The 22,663-nt window shown below is 34.0% G+C and overlaps 1 protein-coding gene across 3 annotated transcripts; it reads right to left on the bottom strand.

Moving 5' to 3' along the window:
• Window positions 1–306: 306 nt before the first annotated feature.
• Window positions 307–22,663, bottom strand: SLC35B3 (solute carrier family 35 member B3). Of its 3 annotated transcripts, none has more exons than XM_045189100.2 (10): window positions 22,559–22,663; window positions 19,571–19,864; window positions 17,070–17,191; window positions 13,578–13,732; window positions 12,225–12,332; window positions 8,142–8,239; window positions 6,186–6,278; window positions 5,669–5,780; window positions 3,084–3,153; window positions 307–1,239 (listed from the first exon to the last, which is right to left on the bottom strand). In XM_045189100.2, exons 2-10 carry the CDS (start codon window positions 19,769–19,771, stop codon window positions 1,089–1,091), a joined length of 1,110 nt encoding a protein of 369 aa, XP_045045035.2. In that variant the 5' UTR covers window positions 19,772–19,864; window positions 22,559–22,663; the 3' UTR covers window positions 307–1,088. The 3 variants fall into 3 exon arrangements, with proteins under 3 accessions (XP_045045035.2, XP_024408140.3, XP_053776717.1); XM_024552372.3 differs by having other exon boundaries at window positions 22,547–22,643; XM_053920742.1 differs by lacking the exon at window positions 307–1,239 and adding an exon at window positions 1,250–2,707 and having other exon boundaries at window positions 22,547–22,634.

Consider the following 22,663-nt stretch of genomic DNA (forward strand, 5'->3'; position numbering starts at 1 on the left):
AGAATCATAAGTATGGGGATCACTTGGAGGGTTATCAGCTGGGAGGGAGAAGGGGGAGAATGAAGGAAATGGTGCAGGGATCAAGAAGCATAATTGGTAGGAAAAAAATGGACAGGGGGATGTTAAGAACAATATAGGAAAGGGAGAAGCCAAAGAACTTACATGCATGACCCATGGACATGAACTCTGTGGGGGGATTGCTGGAGGGAAGGGGGATACTGGGTGGAGGGGGGCAAAGGGAAAAAACTGGGACAACTGTAACAGCATAATCAATAAAATATACTTAAAAAAGAAACAAAAAATAAATTAGGTAAGAAAAACGATGACAATTTTATTTTATAATTTAAGAATCATTAATTTCCTCAATGAAAAAAATCTAAATGATTAAGTCTTTTAGCACCTCTTTGATAAACAGTAGCAAATTTTCCTTGCGATATATACTTACAGGATGCAGTATGAGGACTCATTTGACTATACTGTCTATATTTCACAGGAAACTTAAAGCATATTTTCTGTAAAGATACTGTGAAATTATCAGAAAAAGGCCTAAGTTTTAAAGTTTATGTAAAGCTTTGCTCAATCTTCACTTCTTTCTTTATAACAAAATGCTATCAACGCATTCTTTAAAAAAAAATCACAGAATATTTTTTATTTATAATGAAGTTATTCTATCTAGACTTTAAATCAGCAGTTGACTCTTATAACAGAGAATCAATTTAAATAACACCACCAAAATGGAACGAAGACCAACAAATCTGCTATTACATATCAATCTCTGTGACATGTCATGACAATATTAGTTTTACAGCATGGTCCACTTCTAGTTGGATTCTCAATAAACTGCTAATAATTACAGTCCTTTATACGGATACTGTTCTAAGGTGTGACAGATGGTGCTCTCCTGACTGCTTCAGATGTCAAACAGTCGAACAAGTGCTCTGAAGAAAAGGGCTGACTCCATGTGTAATCCAGTTACCAATGGAGAGCAAGCCCTCAGATCCTTTGGTGTTTATAATGATCCCTTTGGAAAGTTCGTTAATTGGCGATTGGTCCCTTAGAATTCTATGTCAAACAGCAGGAATCACCGTCTATACGGTTTGTGCCAACGTCCTTAACTTTTTTACTTCCACTCTTTTGTTTATCAGGTCACATAGTGATCGCAGTCTTATTTTATCCATATTTTTGCTGTAAACATTGAGAAATATACCAAGGACAACTAACAAACCAGACCATATGTACCTAAGAGAAAGAGATATGAAAAAAATTAATATTAAGGTAACAATTCATTATCAGCCACAGAATTTGGTGATGAGTTCACAAAACTATGCTGTGCAGTAAAATAAAATTTTGCAGTGGGAAGCCTACAGTAACAGCACTAAAACAAACATCATAGTTTTAGATTAGATTAGAATTTCATATCTTGTATGTTAAGTGTATAAGAAATAAGATATTTTACAAAATACTAAATGTAGTTCACTTGAATTTTGAGAATAATGGAAAATGCAAAGTCCAACTCCTACCAAAAGTCTTAAGTGAAAGTCCTGGATTGGTAAACCTGCCAATGGCCATCTTGCAAATACAATACAGCCATCCATCCAGTTACCCCAGTTGGGTAGAATAAATAGCAATAAAAAGGGGACACGTCCGGAGAAAGCGGGATTAGCGAAGATTACTATAATGTATACCTACCACATTCAGAATGGGAAACCAACTTACAGAAAACAAGTAACACATGGGTGGCAAATTATGTTGTGGTTACTTTTAATTTTATACATTCATAATTTCTAGGTTTGAATCTTCTCAATTCCTAATAACCAGGGTAAGTTTTAAATAATGTTAATTTCGAATAAATCTTGATGGTAAAGAAAACAGTAAGGGCCACAAACTAAATCATTATGGCACAACTGACAGAATACTTCTCCACCTCACTGCTTTGTGAGAAAAGGCAGCAAATAAACCATTGATTTTAATATATATATATACATATATATATAAATTCCACATATTACACACACACACACACACACACAGACTACCATATATATATATATGGCCTGTCCACAGGTATCCAGCCATGTAACAAAAAATAGAGACATTTTTTGAAGAAGATACAAGATACAAGAAACATTATACATAGGACAATGACACCTTAGTCTCCTTCAAAGCAGGCACCTTGGACCTCACACAGTTCTATCAGCTGCCCTGTGGTATCTTCCTGAATCTCATCGAAGGTCTAAAATCTCTTCCCTTTCAAAGGTGATTTTAGTTTTCAGAAAAGTCAGTAGTCACAGGGCACCATATCTGGACTGTAGGGGGGCTGTGTCACCTGGGTGATTTGATGTTTCACCAAAAACTCTGCACAAGACATGATGCGTGAGGGTGTGTTGTTGTGATAAAGCTGCCAATCACCAGTTGCCCATAGCTGCGGCCTTTGAATCATCTGAATAGTTTCTGTGGAGGAATGTTCAAACTTGATGCAAAATTTCATGCAGATTTGTTGCTCTACTCGCTCAGTCATTTTGAATGTGATGGCCACACAGTGCACATGCTCATTCAATGGCATCTACCGCCCCCACTGGCGAGTACAGGAAGTTGTCACTGTTCACACACGTGCATTCCACTCCACTCCCGGTGGCTGCCAGGTTATATCGATGTCTTCAAACTGTTCTCATTATATTAACAATGGCTGGACTTTTTCTGGAGAGACCTTGTATGTATATATAATAATATATAACTATTTAAATATTTATATAAAATTTATTTAAGTATTTTATAAATGTAAATATATAAATATATTTGTACTAGGGCAAGGGGGAATGAATCCCTTAATCTTAACACATAACTCATATTCATTTATATTGCAAACAGGATCACATTTGCCCTGGGATTCTGGTTAGACAGCTTAAATGTACAAAATGATTTCTTCAAAATAATTACACACATTTCTGAAGCAGCAGAAGACATATCAATAATTTGGAGGTAGAGATGAAAAAGATGCCTTATAAAGAATTAAGGATATTTGGTAGGAAAATGAAACAAAGTATCTAAAAGCTGAGGAACTTGTTGAATTCAAATATACTTACTGAAATGTGAATGGTTTAGCAAAGAATATAAATGAAAGTACAATGGTCATTGCCTTTCTTCCTGTTGTCACTGTAGGGGAAAAAAGGTTGGTTTAGAATGTGTCTACCATCCCAGAAATATTTTGGAAATCATTCATTCACAGATATTTATGAAGCCTGCTACGTACCGGGATCTATTTGAGGTGCAAGTCAAAAAACAAACAAGAAGTCACTGTTGCTGCTACTATGGGATTTACAGTCTAGTAGGGGGACAGACATTAAATACTACAGTAAATGTTAAAGCACAACTGTAACACATACTCAGCTACGTGGGCAGGCGTGTCATCCCTCAGAGAGACTTACTTAGTTTGGCAGGAAAGAAATGCTTTCTAAAAGAAGGTATGATTAGGTGGAGCAGGCAACCTAGTATCTTAATAGTGATCATCTCTGGATAAGACTATGAGCAATCCTTATAGTCCTCTTTGTCTGTATTAACTTTTGCTTTTGCTTGTCCTTTAAATTATTACCTCAAAGTCTATCGTAAGGCCTGAAACCTCCCTCCCTTGTCTCACCAGGTAGAGATGAAAACTGCATGTATCTCCATTATAGCTTTTCCCTCACTTTGCATTATCAGTTGCTATCTTCGCACTAGACCGTATGCTTTTCTTAGTTCCTTGTCTTATTCATCTCTCTATCCCCAGACTCTGTAGTTCCCAGCACTTACTGTTCAACACATGAATGAATGAACACCAAATGAAGAAACTGTTTTGGAAACACGTGTCAGAACCTGATTCCCCAAATCTGTCTTTCCTTTTACATTAATAAAATGACCCCTATTTTTAATTGGCTATGCCTTCTAGCCTCTCCTACAGCTAGGGCATGCTCACGGATTAGGTTTTGCCAAAAAAGTGTGAGGGGAAGTACTATTTCTAGGAGCTTCCAAAAATAGAAAGGCGTGTGTTTCACTTTCTCTCCATCTCACTGCCTGGAACAGGCAGAGCATGCAGGAGGAGCCTGGACTCCTAATGAGCATGGAGACACCACGCCAGCTCAAGAGGCAGTACAGCACAAGGAGTCAGAGCACCGGTCTAGTGTCATACTGACTTAGGTGGAATCCAGACTCCGCAACTTATGAGCTGCTTGACTACTGGGCAAGTCACTTAACCTCCCTAGGCCTCAGTTTACCCATGTGTAAAACAGAACAATAATAGTGAGTACTTTCTAAGATTATTTCAAGATTAAGATAAATAATATATGTAAAGTATCTAAAATAGTGCCTGGTACACAACAAAGGCTATGTACATATTAGCTACAATTATTATTACCACCTCTGGATTTCTTTTTACGAGAGAGAAATAAGCTGGCCTGCACCTTCAAGACAAGGACTGCATCTCACATTTCTTCATTCCGGGCCCAATCAATGCACACCAACTGATATGAGAACTTCTTAAACAGTTAACATCTTACAAGCAAAATTGAAGCTCAAACTAAGTATATGAATTTGCAATCTTTCTTGAGAGCATGAGATGAATTGAAAGATTAGTGATATGGCCTACTCTACAATCAAATTCCCTCTATTTACCACTTGGGATGTAAACTTTAAAAAGGAGAGTCATACCTGAGCAAATAAAGGGAAAAGTTAGAAAGCAAATATACTTTTACAAAGAGAGACATATGTTCATTTGTTTAATTTACTCTGTGGTATTTAATTAAGTATTCCTTAAAACCACAGAAAATTCAAATCAGATAAATGACTAATATATATGTATAACAGATGCAAATTATGCAGATCTCTGGTGGAAATGATCAAGTTCAACCAATCAAGACACAAAAGAGAGAAATGAAGCTCAGAGAAGAGGAGAGACTTACTCTCCAGGTCACACAAGTCATTAACCACCAGAGCCGGGCCTGGTGTCCACCTTCTCTGATGCAGCAAGCCACAGCTCTCCTACTGTCTCCACACCGGAGACACCAAGAGCACTGGTTGCTCGTGCTGTTCATTTGGCAAACACCACAATGTAGCACAGGGAGTCATCTGTTGCCCTCGTTAGGCCTCACCCGTGGCCCCTCATCTGTTCCCCTTAATCCTCCAAAGCAGAACAAATACGAATTCCATTCCTGTAATGTGTGAGGAAAGTCCCCACACAGGGCAAGTGCCTAATAATTATTAGTGAAAAAAGACGCTCATCTGATGTCCTGGAAAGTGTACAAAAGAAAGGTCCAAAAAACGTTCAAAATACATCTATCATACTTTTAAGTTCAACAAAACTGGAATTTTCAATTATAAAAAGTGTATAAAGGAACTATTTTTCTATGAAAATATAATCCCATTATACTTTTTAATAAAAAGTTCTTTTAATGTATTTAAAAGTTGCTATTTAGATAAATGTATCTATTTGATTTTAAAATTAAACCTTCAAATAAGAATTAAGATTAAACATTTTCTTTAGAATTTTAAAGAAATATCACAAGCCCAAGAATAAATTGGTGAACTATGACAATTTTCTTTCTAACGAAGAGTAGATGCTGCTCTTATCTTTTGGAAAAGAGCAGCAGAGAAAATTTAAATGCTTAGTTCATAATCTAAGCAGGTATATCATTCCTACCTGTTACAGCAAGAAGTGCACCAAAAATTTTAATCAAAGCCAGAACAAAGGAGATTCCAAAATACCCAGTGAGGGAAAAAAGAAAAGCATAACCATAGGTCCGAATTAGATTCTGCAACATACAAAAAAGCCTGTTAGAAAAACGGAAAACAAACCCTAAGGTATTACAAATGAAATAAAACCACAGATTTTAATCAACTTCTTGAGCAATAATAAGCCATTCAACAATGCAGTGAAGCAAAGATTCTTATTTAGTTTTGATTTAATGGAAAAATAATGATGAAATTTAAAATCCACAACTTTTACTCATGAATAGCTTAAACATTAACTTATAGGGTAGAGCAAGGATAAAGTAAATTTAAATATAAATCATTTCATTTATGAAATAATTTCTGATCTGCATATAAAGGAGTTAATCAAATTATGTAAAAATAGTCTTTAACAAGGGGAATTAGAAATACAGAGGAAACTATTTAATGGAAGCTGTTTACTTTTTTAAAATGTCATTAGTGTTTACCTTTGAACAAAACGTTACTGCAGGACCTAATCCACTAGTGCATGTCAATCCCAATAAAATGTACACGAAACCGATTGAATATGAATATAATACCTAGAGTAGATAAAAATAAAGTGGAAAAAGTGATATCAAACCAAAGGTGAAAAATGAAGGATTTCAACATGTGGCTCAATTAATCTAGTCAATTAAATGTGAGTAACATCATTGTTTCAACATGGCTTAACTTTCTGGACATGATGGCTGAGCCTAACTGTTCTAAGTCTATGCATTATTTTATGTGCAGCATAACACAGCAGTACCGGTCCTTCTGGTTACATAATTATTCATTTTTTTCCTGGCTTAATTACTGAATTCAAACTAGATTTTAATGGCATTCTAAAAACGTCAACAATACAAAAATATTTTATAGCTACTTAATAAACACAAAAACCCAAACATTAAGTTTGCAAAGACATTAAAATAACAAAGATAAGCAGTATATTGCATATTTCTTGCTTAATTTCTCAGTTTTCCTACTGATCTTTCTATTCCAGTTTGTTACACTCATATGCAAAATCAGAATCAAACTTCAATATTGCTATGTGTCAAGTACTGTGCTAATAATTGCTCTATATGGATTATTCCATTTATTTCTTATAGCCAACCTAGACATAAGTACTTTTAATCATCATTTCCCAATTTTCAGGGGAAGAAACTAAAACAGAGAGGTACATTGCCCCAAATAAGAGAGCTAGGACAGGTGGGATATGAACTGGAGCTATCTCAGACCAGAGTCTGTGGTCTAGCCATTGTACTACATCAATTTTCTAGTTACCTACACTTCCTTAACACTTTTTTTACCTTATCTAGGAAGAGTGGTGATGATGTTCAAGAAAACTTGGACCTAGATGAAAGTTCCTATGTTCCTAGGGACTCCTTAGAGTATCCCCGCTCTACTGACCAAACCACCAGGAAAAGCCAGTCCCACATATCCTTAATGCAGTCTGCTCTACCTGTCTAGCAGGATGGCTGGTTATAAAATTAATGTAAACACACACAATAACTTTCCTATATAAAAATACCAATCAGTTAGAAGACATATTGGAAGAAAAGGCATTATTTGCAGTAACAATGGCAAAAAGATGAAATATCTAACAATAAGTTCAAAAGAAATATATTGGATTTATATGAAGAAAATTTTAAAATCTAAGGGACATTTTAAAAAGAACACTTGAATAAAAGGAAAGTCGTACCTTATTCTTGGATTGAAAGAATCAAGGGTATAGATGCCATTCTCCCTAATTTAATTTATAATTCAATGCCATACCAATCACAATACCAATGGGATTTCTAGTTTATTTGGGGATATGAACACCCAAGAATAACTACTGGTAGTAACATTCTGAAAAACAAAAGGAACAGTGGTGGCTAGTCCTAATAGCTGATAAATGTGTATGATAAAGCTGCTCTCATCATATGGTTCTGGTGCAGAAATAAATTCAAAAGGATACAATTCTGGACCTTCATTAAAATATGAAATAATAGGAAGGAAATCATAAAAGCAATAGGCAACACAGGCAAAATTCTGAAATCTTAGTGTCAGGAAAGCCCTTTTCAATCATAATATACAGCAGAACCATGAAGGAGAAGATAAACTGGACCACATAAAACTTATCAACTCCTAAGTGGAAAATAATAACCAGATACAAAGACAGGAGAAATGATGTATCAAAGGGTTTTTAATATGTAAAAATATAAACCAGTGATGAAAAATTGATCAAGTACTATACCATAAGCTATTAGCAGCGGTAGTAGCATTTTTACTTTCCTATGTTTGAATGCATTGCTTTTATGAACGTAATGAAAAACTAGTTTAAAAATGCAATCAATGCAAGTCAGTACCGTAACTATTTAATAAAATTATTATCACCATTTTACATCTGTCTGATGTGAAGAAAAAAGTGCTAGACTGTTTACCATTTCCGAGTTAGAGGCGTTGTGCAGTTTCATAGCCTTCTCCTGCACATTTCCAATGACGGCGTCTGCGCACAGCGCCAGGGAAATAAGGATCACACCTTCGAGAAGGCACAGGAAAAAAATCTCTTTATTTCAGCATATGAGTGAGAATCAAGATTTGTCAGAGATATGATTGGGCTAAAAAACAAAAGCAGATCTTAATCACATTTGTTCCATAAAGCTGAGTTATTTCTTTTTATCTACAACTACTTGTAACAGGCACATAGGTCACATAGGTTACATAGGTGATGTTATTTTTTTAAAAAAGCTAACCAAATAAACTGCATTAATGCTGTCACCATTATTGTGGCACTGTCCTGTTAAATAATAGTTCTGCTTTCAAACTACATTATATGTTTGGGAGGAATAATGAATTAAATAAATATAGGAGACATTCTTAGAAGATTTATTGGGATTGGTAGTTATTTAAAACTCAGATGAAGAGGGAAATCATAAAAAATTATCTTTATTTTTAAAATGTTTAATTTAAAACACATGAACATACATGCAACTACTAAGGTATTTTCTTTCCATGAGGGTCCTAACTAAAATTCTGCACTTTCTCTTTTGTTTAAACCACTTATAAAACACACTCTCTATACCTTCCAAGTTGTTTGGTTAAGAAGTATTGTATATGTTATATATATGTGTGTGTATATATATATATATATATATATATGTATATATATTTCACGAACCTCAGAAATAAAAATTACACGAAAAACTCAGCAACTTCTGAAACAATCAGGATGCAGAAACCTTTCATATTTTTATGATACCCTCCAATTTTTATACTGCTTCCATTGCCGCATAATTCAATAGAGATTTTATTGACTTGTCAACTAAATGGTTTCAATTAACTTAGTTTTTATAGAAACAATTCTTTCTTCAAATTCAGTTTTGGGTAATTCAAGTAAATATTTAATTATTGCATAATTATAATAACAGGTACAACTGGCATAAACTAATCCAGAAATAAACACACTCGTACAAACATGCACATCTCTGGAGAAGCAGGCGCCTAACTGCAAGTGTTCAGGACCCTGGTCACCAGTCATGCTGCTTTACAGAAAGAATAAGGAGCGGCCTTGGTTGCACTGTGAATCTGAAGAAATTTAAGGGGGTTTTCTTCTTCTTTTTTCAAATAAAAAGAATCAAAAGTAACAGAAAATTGTATGTACACATATATGCACTTAACTGAGCATTTTCAAGTTTTCATACTTTTTCTTCAACTTGACTTTTTATCACCTAACTTGGGCATTATCTAAGCGTGCATTTTTATTCACCAAACTTGATTCTGAGTGCTCTTTTACTTATTTCAAATATCAGATCTGTCCTCAGAAGAAAAAGACATGGTATTATTGAAGATCTGAAGACAGTGGCCTACCTATTCAAAGACGTTCCAACAATGGTCTGAACAATGGAAACAGCATGAAATACTTTTATGAAAATACCTTAATTGCATATGAAGGGGAATATTTTAAAGTGAACATTTACTTGAATGAGTAAGTCTGATACACTCCTCTATACAGTCAAAGTTGTGTTTATGTCTGTCTCAACCACTGTAATAGTTGATCTAATCTCCCTTAGATAATATACTCTTACAGATCAGGGATTGTGATAAGTGCTCATCCACTATTCTTAAAAAGGAAGTGTGGTTAGGTTCCGGTACCTCCATGAACTCAGACAGGGTTAGCACTTAAGCTATAGTTAGAAGTTACAGAACCCCCTCTTTCCATCATTATCATCACCATCATCACCTCACCTGACCAAGTGCATTTGCTTTCACACCCATTATTTCATCGTCTCACTCTATCCCCTCACTACCTGTGTGTGAGGCAAACTGCCATCATTATTTCTGGGTAAGTGAAGCACAAAGGTATCCGGCAATTTGGCCACAGTTACATTGTTCAGTGATTCAAACAGAATTTGAAGCCATGGCTCTGATAGAAAAGTCTATGCCTTGTCTAAAACTGCATTTTCATTAAGTAAAAGAGTCAGTTTTTCTAGTTTTCAAATATAAACTTCTTTTTAAATTTGTGGACATGAAAACAAACTGTTTCTGAAAAATCTAAACCATGTAAGAAACAACCGCAACTATAAGCTTTCCCAGAGTAAGACTCATTAAAGGAAGGATCTCTTGCACTCTGAGTGGTCCAAGTTGAAAGAATGGATGTAAGGGGTTCTACCAGATCTCCTAGTTCTTAAAAGGATGCTCCAAGGGGCTGAAGTGGTTATATTTAAATCCCTTAACTTTGCCTGGTTAACCAGATTAGTAAGAAATGTTGACTAACAAGTAGTAAGAACAGTGAAGCTGATAAATATGATTTTCTTCATTATTTAATACTTTTCCCTCAAAAATAATTATACGCACTATATTTTGTAATATATATTAAGTTGTCCAGTCACATAGTATGAAAAATAGAAACCTTTATTGAAGAAGATACAAGATACAAGAAACATTGTACATAGGACAATGACAATGTCCCCTTCAGAGTAGGCACCTTGGGACCTCACACAGTTCTCCAATCAGCTGCCCTATGGTATTTTTCTGAATCTCATCGAAGGTCTAAAATCTCTTCCCTTTCAAAGGTGATTTTAGTTTTCAGAAAAGCCAGAAGTCACAGGGCACCATATCTGGACTGTTGGGGGACTGAATCACCTGGGTGATTTGATGTTTCACCAAAAAACTCTGCACAAGACATGATGCAAGAGGTTGTGTTGTGATGAAGCTGCCAATCACCAGTTGCTCATAGCTGCGGCCTTCTGAATCATCTAAATAGTTTCCACGGAGAAATATTCAAGCTTAATGTAAAATCTGATACAGATTCGTTGCTCTACTCACTCAAATGTGACGGCCACACAGTACACATCCTCACTCAATGGCATTTACTGCCCTCACTGACTAGTACAGTGAGGTTGTCATTGTTCACGCATATTCATTCCAGTCTACTCTCCCTGAAATTTTTTTTTTAATTTTAGAGAGAGGAAGAGGGGAGAGACACACCCACACACGTATCAATCGGTTGCCTCCCATATGCACCCTGACCTGGGATCAAACCCACAATCTAGGTAGGTGCCTTGACCAGGGAGTGAACCCACAACCGTTTGGTGTATGGTACAGGGATAATGCTCCAACCAACTGAGCCACCCAGCCAGGGCAAAGACCTAGGCATTTTTTTAATACCCTGTACTGTTTTGGCAGGGTAGGAGATGGGATGATACTAAAATAACCTTATGAGTAAAACTCAACGGTTAAGACTGACAATATGTATACACAAATACTTTCTCCATAAAGTCTTTAGAGTGAAAACAAGATTCCAATAAGTATTTTTTATTCTTATTTATTTCCAAACATACTATAAAACCTATTCTACTTGTGAAAAAAACCCCTAAATTTAATTTACGAAATTCCACATGGCACACTATTTATGGTGGGAACTTTAAGCATGTTAAGGTTATAACCATATTAATATAGCACAGCATATCTTTCCTTCTTTAGCTAAAACAATGACAAGTAAATGTACAAGTTTCAATGAAGCAAATGAGAATACAAAATTACTGTGATTCTCCTGTAATTCATGGGTATATTTCCAATTCAGCCCATAAGAAATTGATCTACCATGTACTTGATAACAGAAAATTTTGACTGAGCAAACAGCTTTCTGTCATGTCAGAATACTTTAGTAAAAACAACTGTTATACTTCCAGAGTTGTAATATTTTTACTACAATAATCTATGAGTAAAACTCCATAGTTAAGAATGATAATATGTATACATCAACAATTTCTCCATTAAGTCTTTAGAACGAAAACAAGATTCCAACCCATATTTTTTTATTCTTACTTATTTCTAAACATACTATTGTATTTATTCTGCTTGTGAAAAAAATCTGAAATTTACAAATTCCACATGGGACACTATTTATGATGGAAAGCTTTGTTAGATATGAGAATTACAGATGTCACACCATCAGTTAAAGTCCTTATAAATCTGTAAACCAAACTGCCTACAAAATCTGAGAAGACAATAAAATTCCTTACCTGTCAGGTTGAAATTGGGTGCAATTGTGCTGTCAGCGAGGGTAAACCATATCAGACCAAGGCTCATACACACTGCAGCAGACACATCTGCAACATTGTAACGTTTGCCTGTGTAATACAAACGTAAGTCAACCTCACAATGGAAAGATCCACTCAGGGTAGTTTTAGATCTACGTGTTTAACCCAGTTCATCAGGGGTCTGCTTTTTATATCCTATGTCAAAATATATGAAGACACTGATTCGGAAAATTAAATTATCAGTGAGCACCAGTGTCCTTATACGTTAGATATGAGATTCCATTTTATCTGTTATGATGATGGGTAAATACGAACATTTAAAAAGTTCACGGAAATTAATGCCTCTTTTTTCTTTATATGTAATTTAAGGCTATTAATTTTCTTATAGTTTATAAGTTTAAAAAGTAACCAGAGTAATTATTCAGGTCATATAACTGTTTAAGTTTGCAAACACCATAATCAATTAACTTCTAGGTTAGTGAAGATTAACTTATTTTAACATATCCACATTTAAATAACAAAACCATGTAGTGTAACTTTTTGGAAGGATTGTAAGGAAATATACATGCCCAGTTAGTTATGATATTAAATGTGATGTTTAATAGGGATTGAGATAATTAATTTTTCCTATGTAAAGTAGTTGAGAGACATACTTTCATTAAAAGGCTTTTTTGAGAAGGCATCTTAAGCATCGAATGAAGTCAGGCTGTATAAGAACGTCAGTGATACAGAAACACTTAATTATCAAAACATGAATACTCCTCATGACAGTTATACAAACAACAACTTATTCTGCTGCTTGTTGCTACCATTTCCTCCTCTTCCACTGTTCTTTCAACATAGCTTGTAACTTGGCTGGAGCTCTAAGGAATCAATAAGCCAGCAGAACTGGTAAAAAAGCAGTTCTGCTCAGGTTAAGCTTCACTTCAATGTAAGAACTGTCCATTTGTATAATGGAGGTGAAAGCACTCTGAGCCCTGAAGAGTATAAGAATAAAAGAACTGAAAGAAGGAGCTTTCCAGCTACTTAGGTACTTCTGAGCTAGGCCTTCAATATGTGATTACAGTATTTCTGGAAATGTAAGTAGATTTCAGATTAAAAGAATAAAGCAAAATACTATTTTTATTCTACCTGAGTTCAAATCATTGATTTCAGATACTAAGGTAGATCACAAGTATTAGTATTTTTATAATATCTTATTTTTATATCACTCAGAATTGATAAAATATTTAGAATGTTCATTAAATTAACCAAAGTTTCCTATTTTTCCTAATGCTAGATGCTGTAACATATCCTACTAGTTTCAAACAGTATGAAAATACATCATTACTATACCTTGAATAAAAACTCCTCCTAGCATAACAGGAATCAACTTGCAGCACTTGAAGATGACTTGGGTAGGGTAATTCAGGTAGCCCAAGGAAGTGTTTGACAACCCCATAGTACCCACAGTTAGAAAAGCTATTACCATGTAGGTTTTTCCTGGTATTCTGTAAAAGACAATTTTAAAATCTTCATTTTGGGACCCAATTCATACTTGTTAGATAATGTGTTTACCATGTGTAAAGTCTACTTACTCTTTTTATTTGTTTAATATTGGTAATGTAAAATATCTGGAAATATTGGTAAAATATCACTAATTTAAAGCTTTAACACTCTACTTATATAAATTAATGGCACTAAAAATAACAACTCACCCTTATTAATCAATCTTAAGTGAGAACTCCTGTGTGAAAAAGTGGTATACAGAGTCACTTAGATTCTTACTGTATGTATTAGGCATAAAACAATCTTGACTAAATTTAGAAAACATATTTTAAAATATTGGTTTCTATAATGGTAAAAGGCACCTTAACTAATTTTTAATTTCTAAATTGTTCTGTTCCTTGATGTTTCCATCTAGCATTAGGAAAAATACATCTATCCATTCTGCTAGAGTAAAGTGGGCAGAATTTCTCTAGAAAAAGTACATGTTTAAAACTCTGGACATAATTTTTAGTAGCATATCTTATAATTCATCTCCAATCCTGTCTGTATTCTGTGAAATCAACTTTCTGATGAGGAATCTCTCTCCTTGTGATCCCAAGTCATAAGTTCTTTTATGATTTAAGTTCTACCTGCATTTCCTCGAGGAAATTCCTCACTTGGAATCTTCAGAATTTTGAGCTATCATTGTGAGCATATGCTCACGTTGACTAGATATTTAATGGTCTAAAATAATAACTTGTACATTGGTGTGACTAACACAGGAAGCACTACTCACATAATTACACTATATTGCCTCCTAGATCTAGTTCCTATTTTGGGCTTTGTGTTCATGTTTAAATCAAGGCAATAACATTTTTCATATTTTTTATTATGGCTGGATATAAGGCAAAATAACTTACTGGAAAAATTCAATTAGAATGCATCATTTACACTTACATTTCAATTTTGAGGCTTTTCCTACTTAACTAATACAGTGGTCAACATTTAAAATCCATATGGAAATAATCTGGCATGCCGGTATGCATCATTGTACACAAACACTGATTTTTATGCTGTTTGTGGAGTTTAACCCTCAGTGAGCTATCATCAGGGAAGGAGGACGGCTCTGCTTCTCTAGGTAGGAGAAGGCAGGCCAGAAAATAAAAATTCAAGCCAGAAAAATCACAAGGAATGATGATTAGAAAGCAGCACAGTACAGGTAGGAAAAAAGAAAACAACAACAACAAAAAAAACAAGCCTGAAACTCAGGAAACCTAAATTCAAAAGGCTCCAGCTCTGAGAGGAATTTGCTACATGATCTCATGAAATCCCAACAGTCCTCCAGGTCTTTGTTTTCTCATTGGCAAATGAAGAAGTTAGAGTTCATCATCTTGCCCCTAGGACTCTCATGGCCCCCACTTTTATTTAACACCCCAATTGCTTACCTGCCTAGATATGGTGGAAAAACTTTAACTTTGAAAAGCCCAGTCAAAACCAACTGGACAGATCTCCTTTATTACAAACTCACATAAAGTAATTAATAAAGTTACAAGGCAATCTTTCTTGAAAAATAAGTAGTATATTCCGGGTGTTACACTTTACAATGTGCTTCACCACCCTATCACATTTGAGCCTCGAAATAAAAGAGGGAATTTAAGAAACTTCCCTGAGATCTTAATAGAGCTAATGAGAGGCGATGCAAGACTCAAATGTTTTCTGACCCTAAATCCTGTACTCTTTCAAGTATACTGGTATTCGTATAAACAGGGGAAGACAGACAAAAACTAAGCATACGTCTAAAGAGCAATGACACTTACATAAATTCAGAGATGGGTATATACTCAGAAATGAATTCAGAAATATGTGATTAGGTATATTTTCATTGTAACATGCCTTTAAAGGCTTTTTCTAAGATAGTTTTTCATGTGCTTTGGAATAAAAAGTTTCAATTCATAGTTATATTCATTATATATCTATACACTCTTCTATTAAATTCCTTCACTTATGTTTAAATCAAACACAAATGATGTTATCTTCAAGTATGTATGATTGTATGGTTTAAAGGTTGGGATAAACAAACATGGCTTGGGGCCCTGCTCCATCTCATTCCGGTAGCTGAGAGGGAGGTGTATCTTTTTAAAATTTAACACTTAGGAAATCGTTTCTTTGTCACTTTTCATTTAATAGAGATAGTATGAGAGTCTCCTACTTTAGAAGCAACAGAGGTCCAGTAGTTTGCTATAGGTAATGAATCATCTGGGCTCGTTGTATACTCGTCTGGACGGATATATTTGATTATTTTCTATTTTATCACCTATGGGTAAGTCTTGTAGAGTTTCAGGGCATGAAAATAATGAAGATGTCTTCAGATTCAAATATTTTTAATGCCACTTCTATAATAATTTATTGGTGATATACAGAGACTGAGAGGTAAAATTAGACCTGAGAAGAAACACTGGAGATACAGATTTAAATATTTAAAATTTTATAGTTACCTTCATACAAACATCAAAAACATTTATACACGAAATAAAGGCTGTGAAAATGTTTTATTTTCACTCAGGGATTAAACATTTATATCAATGAGGACAGACTGTCAGTGCAATATTTGAGCTTATTGCATTGTAAACTGCACAACATATACCTGATTATTCACATACTAGGCTCTGATATGTCAGGATAATCACATTTACCAAAAACGTGTATTCAATTTCCTAACCACCATCTAATTATAATCAGAGGTGAGGTTTTATTGCATACTGTTCTATATGCCATTAAAAATACATGAAGGTATTTCTATAATCTAGATGGCCAATTTAAAATATACTGTCAAACAAGCTCCCTCAGTCATGATAAAAAGAAATGTTATGAAACTTCTCTGCTGACTAAGAATGAATCGCAGCTACTAGACAGTACAAGTATGACAATGTTAAGTAAAATATATCTCACAAGAAATTACTACAAATTTTAAAAACCACTATAAAAACCGGTTTGATGTTTTACTTCACTTTAATGTAGCAGTACTGTAAATCTTTATCATACTTATTTCAGTGACATTTATAAAAATATACATGTACATCTGAATACGTTAAGATGATATATTTAATATAAGTTGAGCCTAAACTACATTTTTTGATAACTTACACTTAGAGATTATTTTTTTCAATGTGTAATGAAAATATCGTATTTAATATTTTTACTAAGTTGATTATACTGATAAAAATGCTTGGGTATTAGATGTTTTATTAATGGGAAATATAAGTTTCATGTATAATATACTCTGTATACCCAGAAAGCAGAACAAAAAATTTAACCACTACTAATGAACTGTGAAAAAATAAAAACAAACGTACCACATACCTTCTCCTTTTGTCCTGAATAAGCTGAAGTTCTATTAGGCCAAATATGGAGTAAAATGCAAATTGTACTAAAGTAAGGTACCAGCCATAGGACTTAAAACCCTCCACTGAAAATATTAATTCCTGTCAAAAGATACATGAATACTGTTAATTTCAAGAGGCAGACCAATTTCCTTACAATAAATTCCAATAAACACAACATTAAAAAAAAACCCACTCAAATCATGAAACTTCTCAGAGGTATAGTAGAGAAGTTAGGGGCCTTTCCAAGGAACTGACACTAGATATCCAGGTACAAAAATTGGGAGAAAAATTAAAAAGGTCATTATCCCTAAAAAGGGATAGCTATGAAGCAACATCATTCTATGCTTTTTTTTTTTAAGACAAAAATTAAAAGACTTGCCCCCAAAATGAGAAAAGTAGCTGATTCAAGAACTCATCTACTATTCAAAAAAGCATATTTCATTATAAGTCTATTATCTCAGGCCTTTTTTTCCATATAACTATAATCATTTCAAATCAATTTATGTATTTATTTTTGGAATTCTTGTACCACAGGTTATATAAAACTTCTCTTTGTAGAGGAAGTAGTTATTTTACCTAAACGTAATGCTATACCATGAAGTAACATTTACATTAATTCTTAATAAGGCATTAAAGAGGAGTTCTAATAAAGTTATCTTGCTTACTTAAAAAATCAAACTTCCCCCATATATATATATTCTGAATATATATATATTCAACTGTATTTTACATAATTAAAAAAATGAGAATTATGCAGACAACTGTAATTGAATAAAGTAATTACAAATAATAAATTAAAAAAATGAGAATTATGTATGAATTTCTTTTCAAAGAAAAACTCTACATACCCTCTAAGTAGACCCTTAACTAGATTTTGTACATTTACGATATGTGTAATTCCTCAAATTTAGACTTCATGTTCAAGTAAGTCTGCAAGTTTTTAGGATTTTTCTGGTTTATGGACTATGAAACATGAAAGTAGTTTAAGTATTTTGGCATTCAGATTATATATATATAGCTAACTTCATTACAAAACTCCAACCATTTTTTTAAAACTATTTTAATAGGCAATTATATGTAAGTTAGTAGCAACATCACTTTTCACAAAGTGATAATGATGTTACAAACATAATTATAGCGATTTATCTACTTTTAAAAGAAACTTTGCACTTATTAGTTATAAATTAAAATCTCTGATCATTAATAAAAAGATTTGATGAAATTCTTACAGTAAATTTCTAATTCATTTCTTTGTTCTCAAGCTATTTGGTAAGAATAATGTATTTTAACAAAAAAAATGTTTTTCCAACAAGAATTCTAAATTTACTTGATAAAATTTACTATGTTTTATTATTGTTCACTGACACCAGAAATTTTATACCATTTTCAAGTGGCAAAGTCAATTATTATTATAAATACTAAGATTTTTAATTCATGTTTTTGTTTTACACTAATACTTTTAATAGTATTTTTATAAGCTAAGGAATAGTCAAAAATCACCTTCTTCATTTATACTTACTTTTTATATTTCATCTCTGTAAGATAATGGAAAAGAGTACAATGATTAAGCTCACTCTGATTAATACTACAGAATATCAGAAATATCTGCGTTTGAAGAAAAACATATGATTTTCCTTTCCTGGAATTATAAAAAGTTCTTTCATGTTAGGGAATTGAATAAAAAAAAGCGAAGCTGGTAATGGCTGAATATACTAATGAACTAACCATCAATAATTAGTCCATTCAAACATTCTGTTTACACTAGCTTGGGTCCTCCCATCCAGCCCCCATGTTCGAGGGGCAGGAGTCTCCTGCTGGTCAGTGCACACATCCATGCCACAGGACAATGCGAACGTGAGACAGACTGTGGCAATGTTAGAAATGTTGCGTGCAGGTAAAAAAAAATCACAGAAAAATAAGGTTCTGGCAAAGTTAGAATAGAAAAAGAAACCAACAAGAATGAAAACACAAAAAAGAATGATTCAGTGATAACAGAATTAAAGAGTTACCTTTGAAAAAATATAAAACATCTTGATATACTTTTCCAAAAATGACCTGTTACTATTAAGCTACAGGAATCAAGAATGAACTGGAATATGGCTTTCATGCTATCATTCAATTTTATTGGAGAATTATGTTCCAAAACAGTAATCAATACTTGAATTACTCACTTTTTAAAAAGTAACATGTTTGTAATTATTATATTTTGTTAAATATTTCATGTTTTTTCATAATTTTAATTTTAAGACTTGGCTCCCTTTCCCGTATTTAAAATATTGAACCCTGAAACCGTGACCTGCTTTCTTTCAGCAGACTTACTTTTAAGAAGCCCTTTTCTATTACTATACAGAAAACCCCGTATTTGTGAAGAAACCGGTCACTTATAAAGGAAAACATCTTGAACAAAACTATTTTTAAGTGCTCTTGTTGACCTTAATTGTTATACATAGTTACCATAAACAAATAACTACTTTTTACCTGTAAATATCCATAAATGAGGTAAAATACAAAAACTCCAGCAACACATATGAAAAATTGAGTTAGTTTGTTAAATCTGCTGAGATTTATGCCAAGTACTATAATGTCATCTATTGACTTGATGTGTGGTGACATTGTTTGAGTTTTGGACGGGACAGTTATAGAAATATATTTCCTGGAGTTGTTGAACTTGAGATCCATTGTTCTTATTTTGCCACATTCAGTGCTTCCAAAGTTATCTTTGTTGGATTCCTCTCCTTTGTTTAGTTTTTCTTTTGCTTGTTGAGCTAAGTCCTAAAGAAGGAAATAAGCAATTTAAGCAAAACATTTGGATCAGAATGTATAATGCTCCAAATAACATTTCAAATCACACTTTAAAAAAGTATACAGTTAAGTCTCATTGTCTCTGGATATAAACATCTGAATTCCCCTACTTGAGCTTCCAATCAACCAAAAACAATGTTAACTCTCCAATTTATCTTTACCTGATAAAGAGCAATACAGCATTACATTAAGTATATACCATTCTATTTCCACAGCAACAAACTAAAAGCTAAACTTGTATTTATTTCATCAAAGAAGTAAACATGCCTTTATGTTTTTATACGGAGTAAGGATATAGTTTTTAAAGCCCACAATAGTTTGATGCGTAGCATCTTCAACATTGATGTCAATTCTTATTTGCAGAAAAGAACCTAGGCTCTTCTAAATTCTAAGACAAATGGAAAATATATGTACTAATGACATTGAAAAGTAAAATCAAACAACTGTAAGTTATTTAAAAAGCTAGATTTATCAGACTACAGAAAGGATAATACTTTAGCAATAGCATCTCTTAGGTAAAAAGAACATGTTTCTTTCTTTGGAGAAAATAATTTTAATTTAAAAAGTTTTGGGGGTGGTATTGTTCAATGGGTATAAAGTTTCAGTTTCCCAAGATGAATAAGCTCTAGAGATCTGCTAAATAACAAAGTGCCTATAATTAAAAACACGGTGTTGGGCACTTAAAAATACGTGCAGAGGCTAGATCTGATGTTAAGTGTTTTTAACAACACAAACACACACACAAGAGGACACAAAAAAACTTTTGGAGGTGATAGATATGTTTATTACCTTGATTATGGTGATGGTATCACAAGTGCATGCATATATCCAAACTCATCAAACTGTACATATTAAATGTGCAGGGTTTTTTATATGTCAATTGAACCTTAAAAAAGTTGTTTAAAAACAAAAGAAAAAAACCTTTGGGGCTGCAAAAAGCTGGGAAAGACATCATTTCTGTTAAGTCTGTAAAAAAACCCATGAAGGCTCCATTGATGACTGTCAATTTCTCTTTGTATTTATACAGGGTGGGGCAAAAGTACGTTTACAGTATTTGCATGGAAAATAATAAAATAATTAATAAATAATAATACAAGAATAAACTTTGTTTTGCCTACGCACAACTGTAAACTTCTCAATGTAAAATATTAAATGAAGGACTCTAATTATACTTTAGTAAACACTATTTAATCAATAGTATTGCTCATCTTTCTAATACTTTGCCACTTCTAACACACCAGACATACAGTTAAATCCTTCTGGCACTGTTACTTCTTGTACATCTGTGGTAAAATACTGACATCTCTACTAAAACTTTCCACAAAGCATCTAAAATGAACATGGAAATAAATTCATTTCCTTTGCTTACTTAAGGCACCAGCATCGGAAAATCTGGACTTTAAGGCCTTCCATTTAGAATGCAGTTTTATTTATCAGAACATCCCTGGTCCGATCCTGTGACTGATGAAGGAAGACCCTGTGAATTCTGACACCGAATAACTGTGACCCTAAATGTTTGACATATTCCTTTTATTTCAGCCATTAATGACACTATTAATCAACATCTAAAGATATTAGGCCAATGTCCTTGTGGTGCAGGAAAAAAAATCAAGCATAGAGTTAAAATTAGTTTTCAAATTAAATGATCAACATTTTGCTTTATTTTAGAAGTTCACGGTTAACTCTTGAAACTAAGTACAAAAAATCCACAGTTGTGAATCGGTGCCTGAGTCCTCTTACTAAAGCCAACACACATATTTAACTTTAGTAACAAGAAAGAATAACTGCTCAAACTGAATTAAAGGGAAGCTTTGCTAGCACAAAGTGAAATTTAAAAGTTATAACTGGTGACAATGACCTATTGAAGTCAAAATTATTACAGTAAATTTATTAATCTGGTCATATATATAAAGTACAAAAAACATTTAAATTATTTTCAAATGCTGCTATATCTTTCTTCCAATTCCCAAATAATTCGAATTCACTTAGAAAATGTTTATCCAAAAATCAATTCTCGACACACTTCTTAGCACACTAAACCATCCAGTCATTCAATATTTAAAAGAAAAATAAAGTGTGTGGGGGGAATTAAGCTGCAAAGATTGGAGTAATCAGCGTAACTGCTGTAAGAAGTTTATGACAAGAATTTAATAACCTGGTAAGTACAATCATTCTGCACTGCAAATCAAATGGACAGCAGATTTAAGGCAGAAACCACAAGAAGCTCTTAACTAAAATGCAGTCTTGGGGAAACAAGGCGACTGATATTTCTCCAGAGGTCAAAGACGTCCCTGGAAGTGGCCACAAGCCTGCGAGTCCACGAACCGGGGCTGGAGGGAGTTCCGGCCACTCGCGGGGCGGAAAGGGGGAAAAGAAGTAGTTTCTCCCTAGAAACCATGACAACAGGTTTCCGTTCTTTAAAAAATGAAGCCACCCGCGTTCTCAACCCCGACCTCATCCTCTTCCTGCACGCTCATCACTGATGAGAGGATGGTTCTCTGGGGAGAGGGGATCTGGATCCCAAACAAGACGAAAGGCCCGGGCGGCAAGACCACTCCTGAGCCAGTGTCACCTGGAAGGGTGACCGACCGCCAGGCTGGATGTCACCAGCCAGACGAAGCATCTCCCCCTCCCCAAGTCCGTCGCCATCACCTCCAGCTTCACCTCCTCTTCGCCTACTCCTGCCCTTTCCGCCACAGCCACCGCCTCCTGGTAAAAGTCCTCTCTTTGCCGGCCTTCCCGCGCCACTTCCGCCTATGTGTCATTGCG

The sequence above is a fragment of the Desmodus rotundus genome, chromosome 3, assembly GCF_022682495.2.
Source record: "Desmodus rotundus isolate HL8 chromosome 3, HLdesRot8A.1, whole genome shotgun sequence".
NCBI classification, from domain to species: Eukaryota; Metazoa; Chordata; class Mammalia; order Chiroptera; family Phyllostomidae; genus Desmodus; species Desmodus rotundus.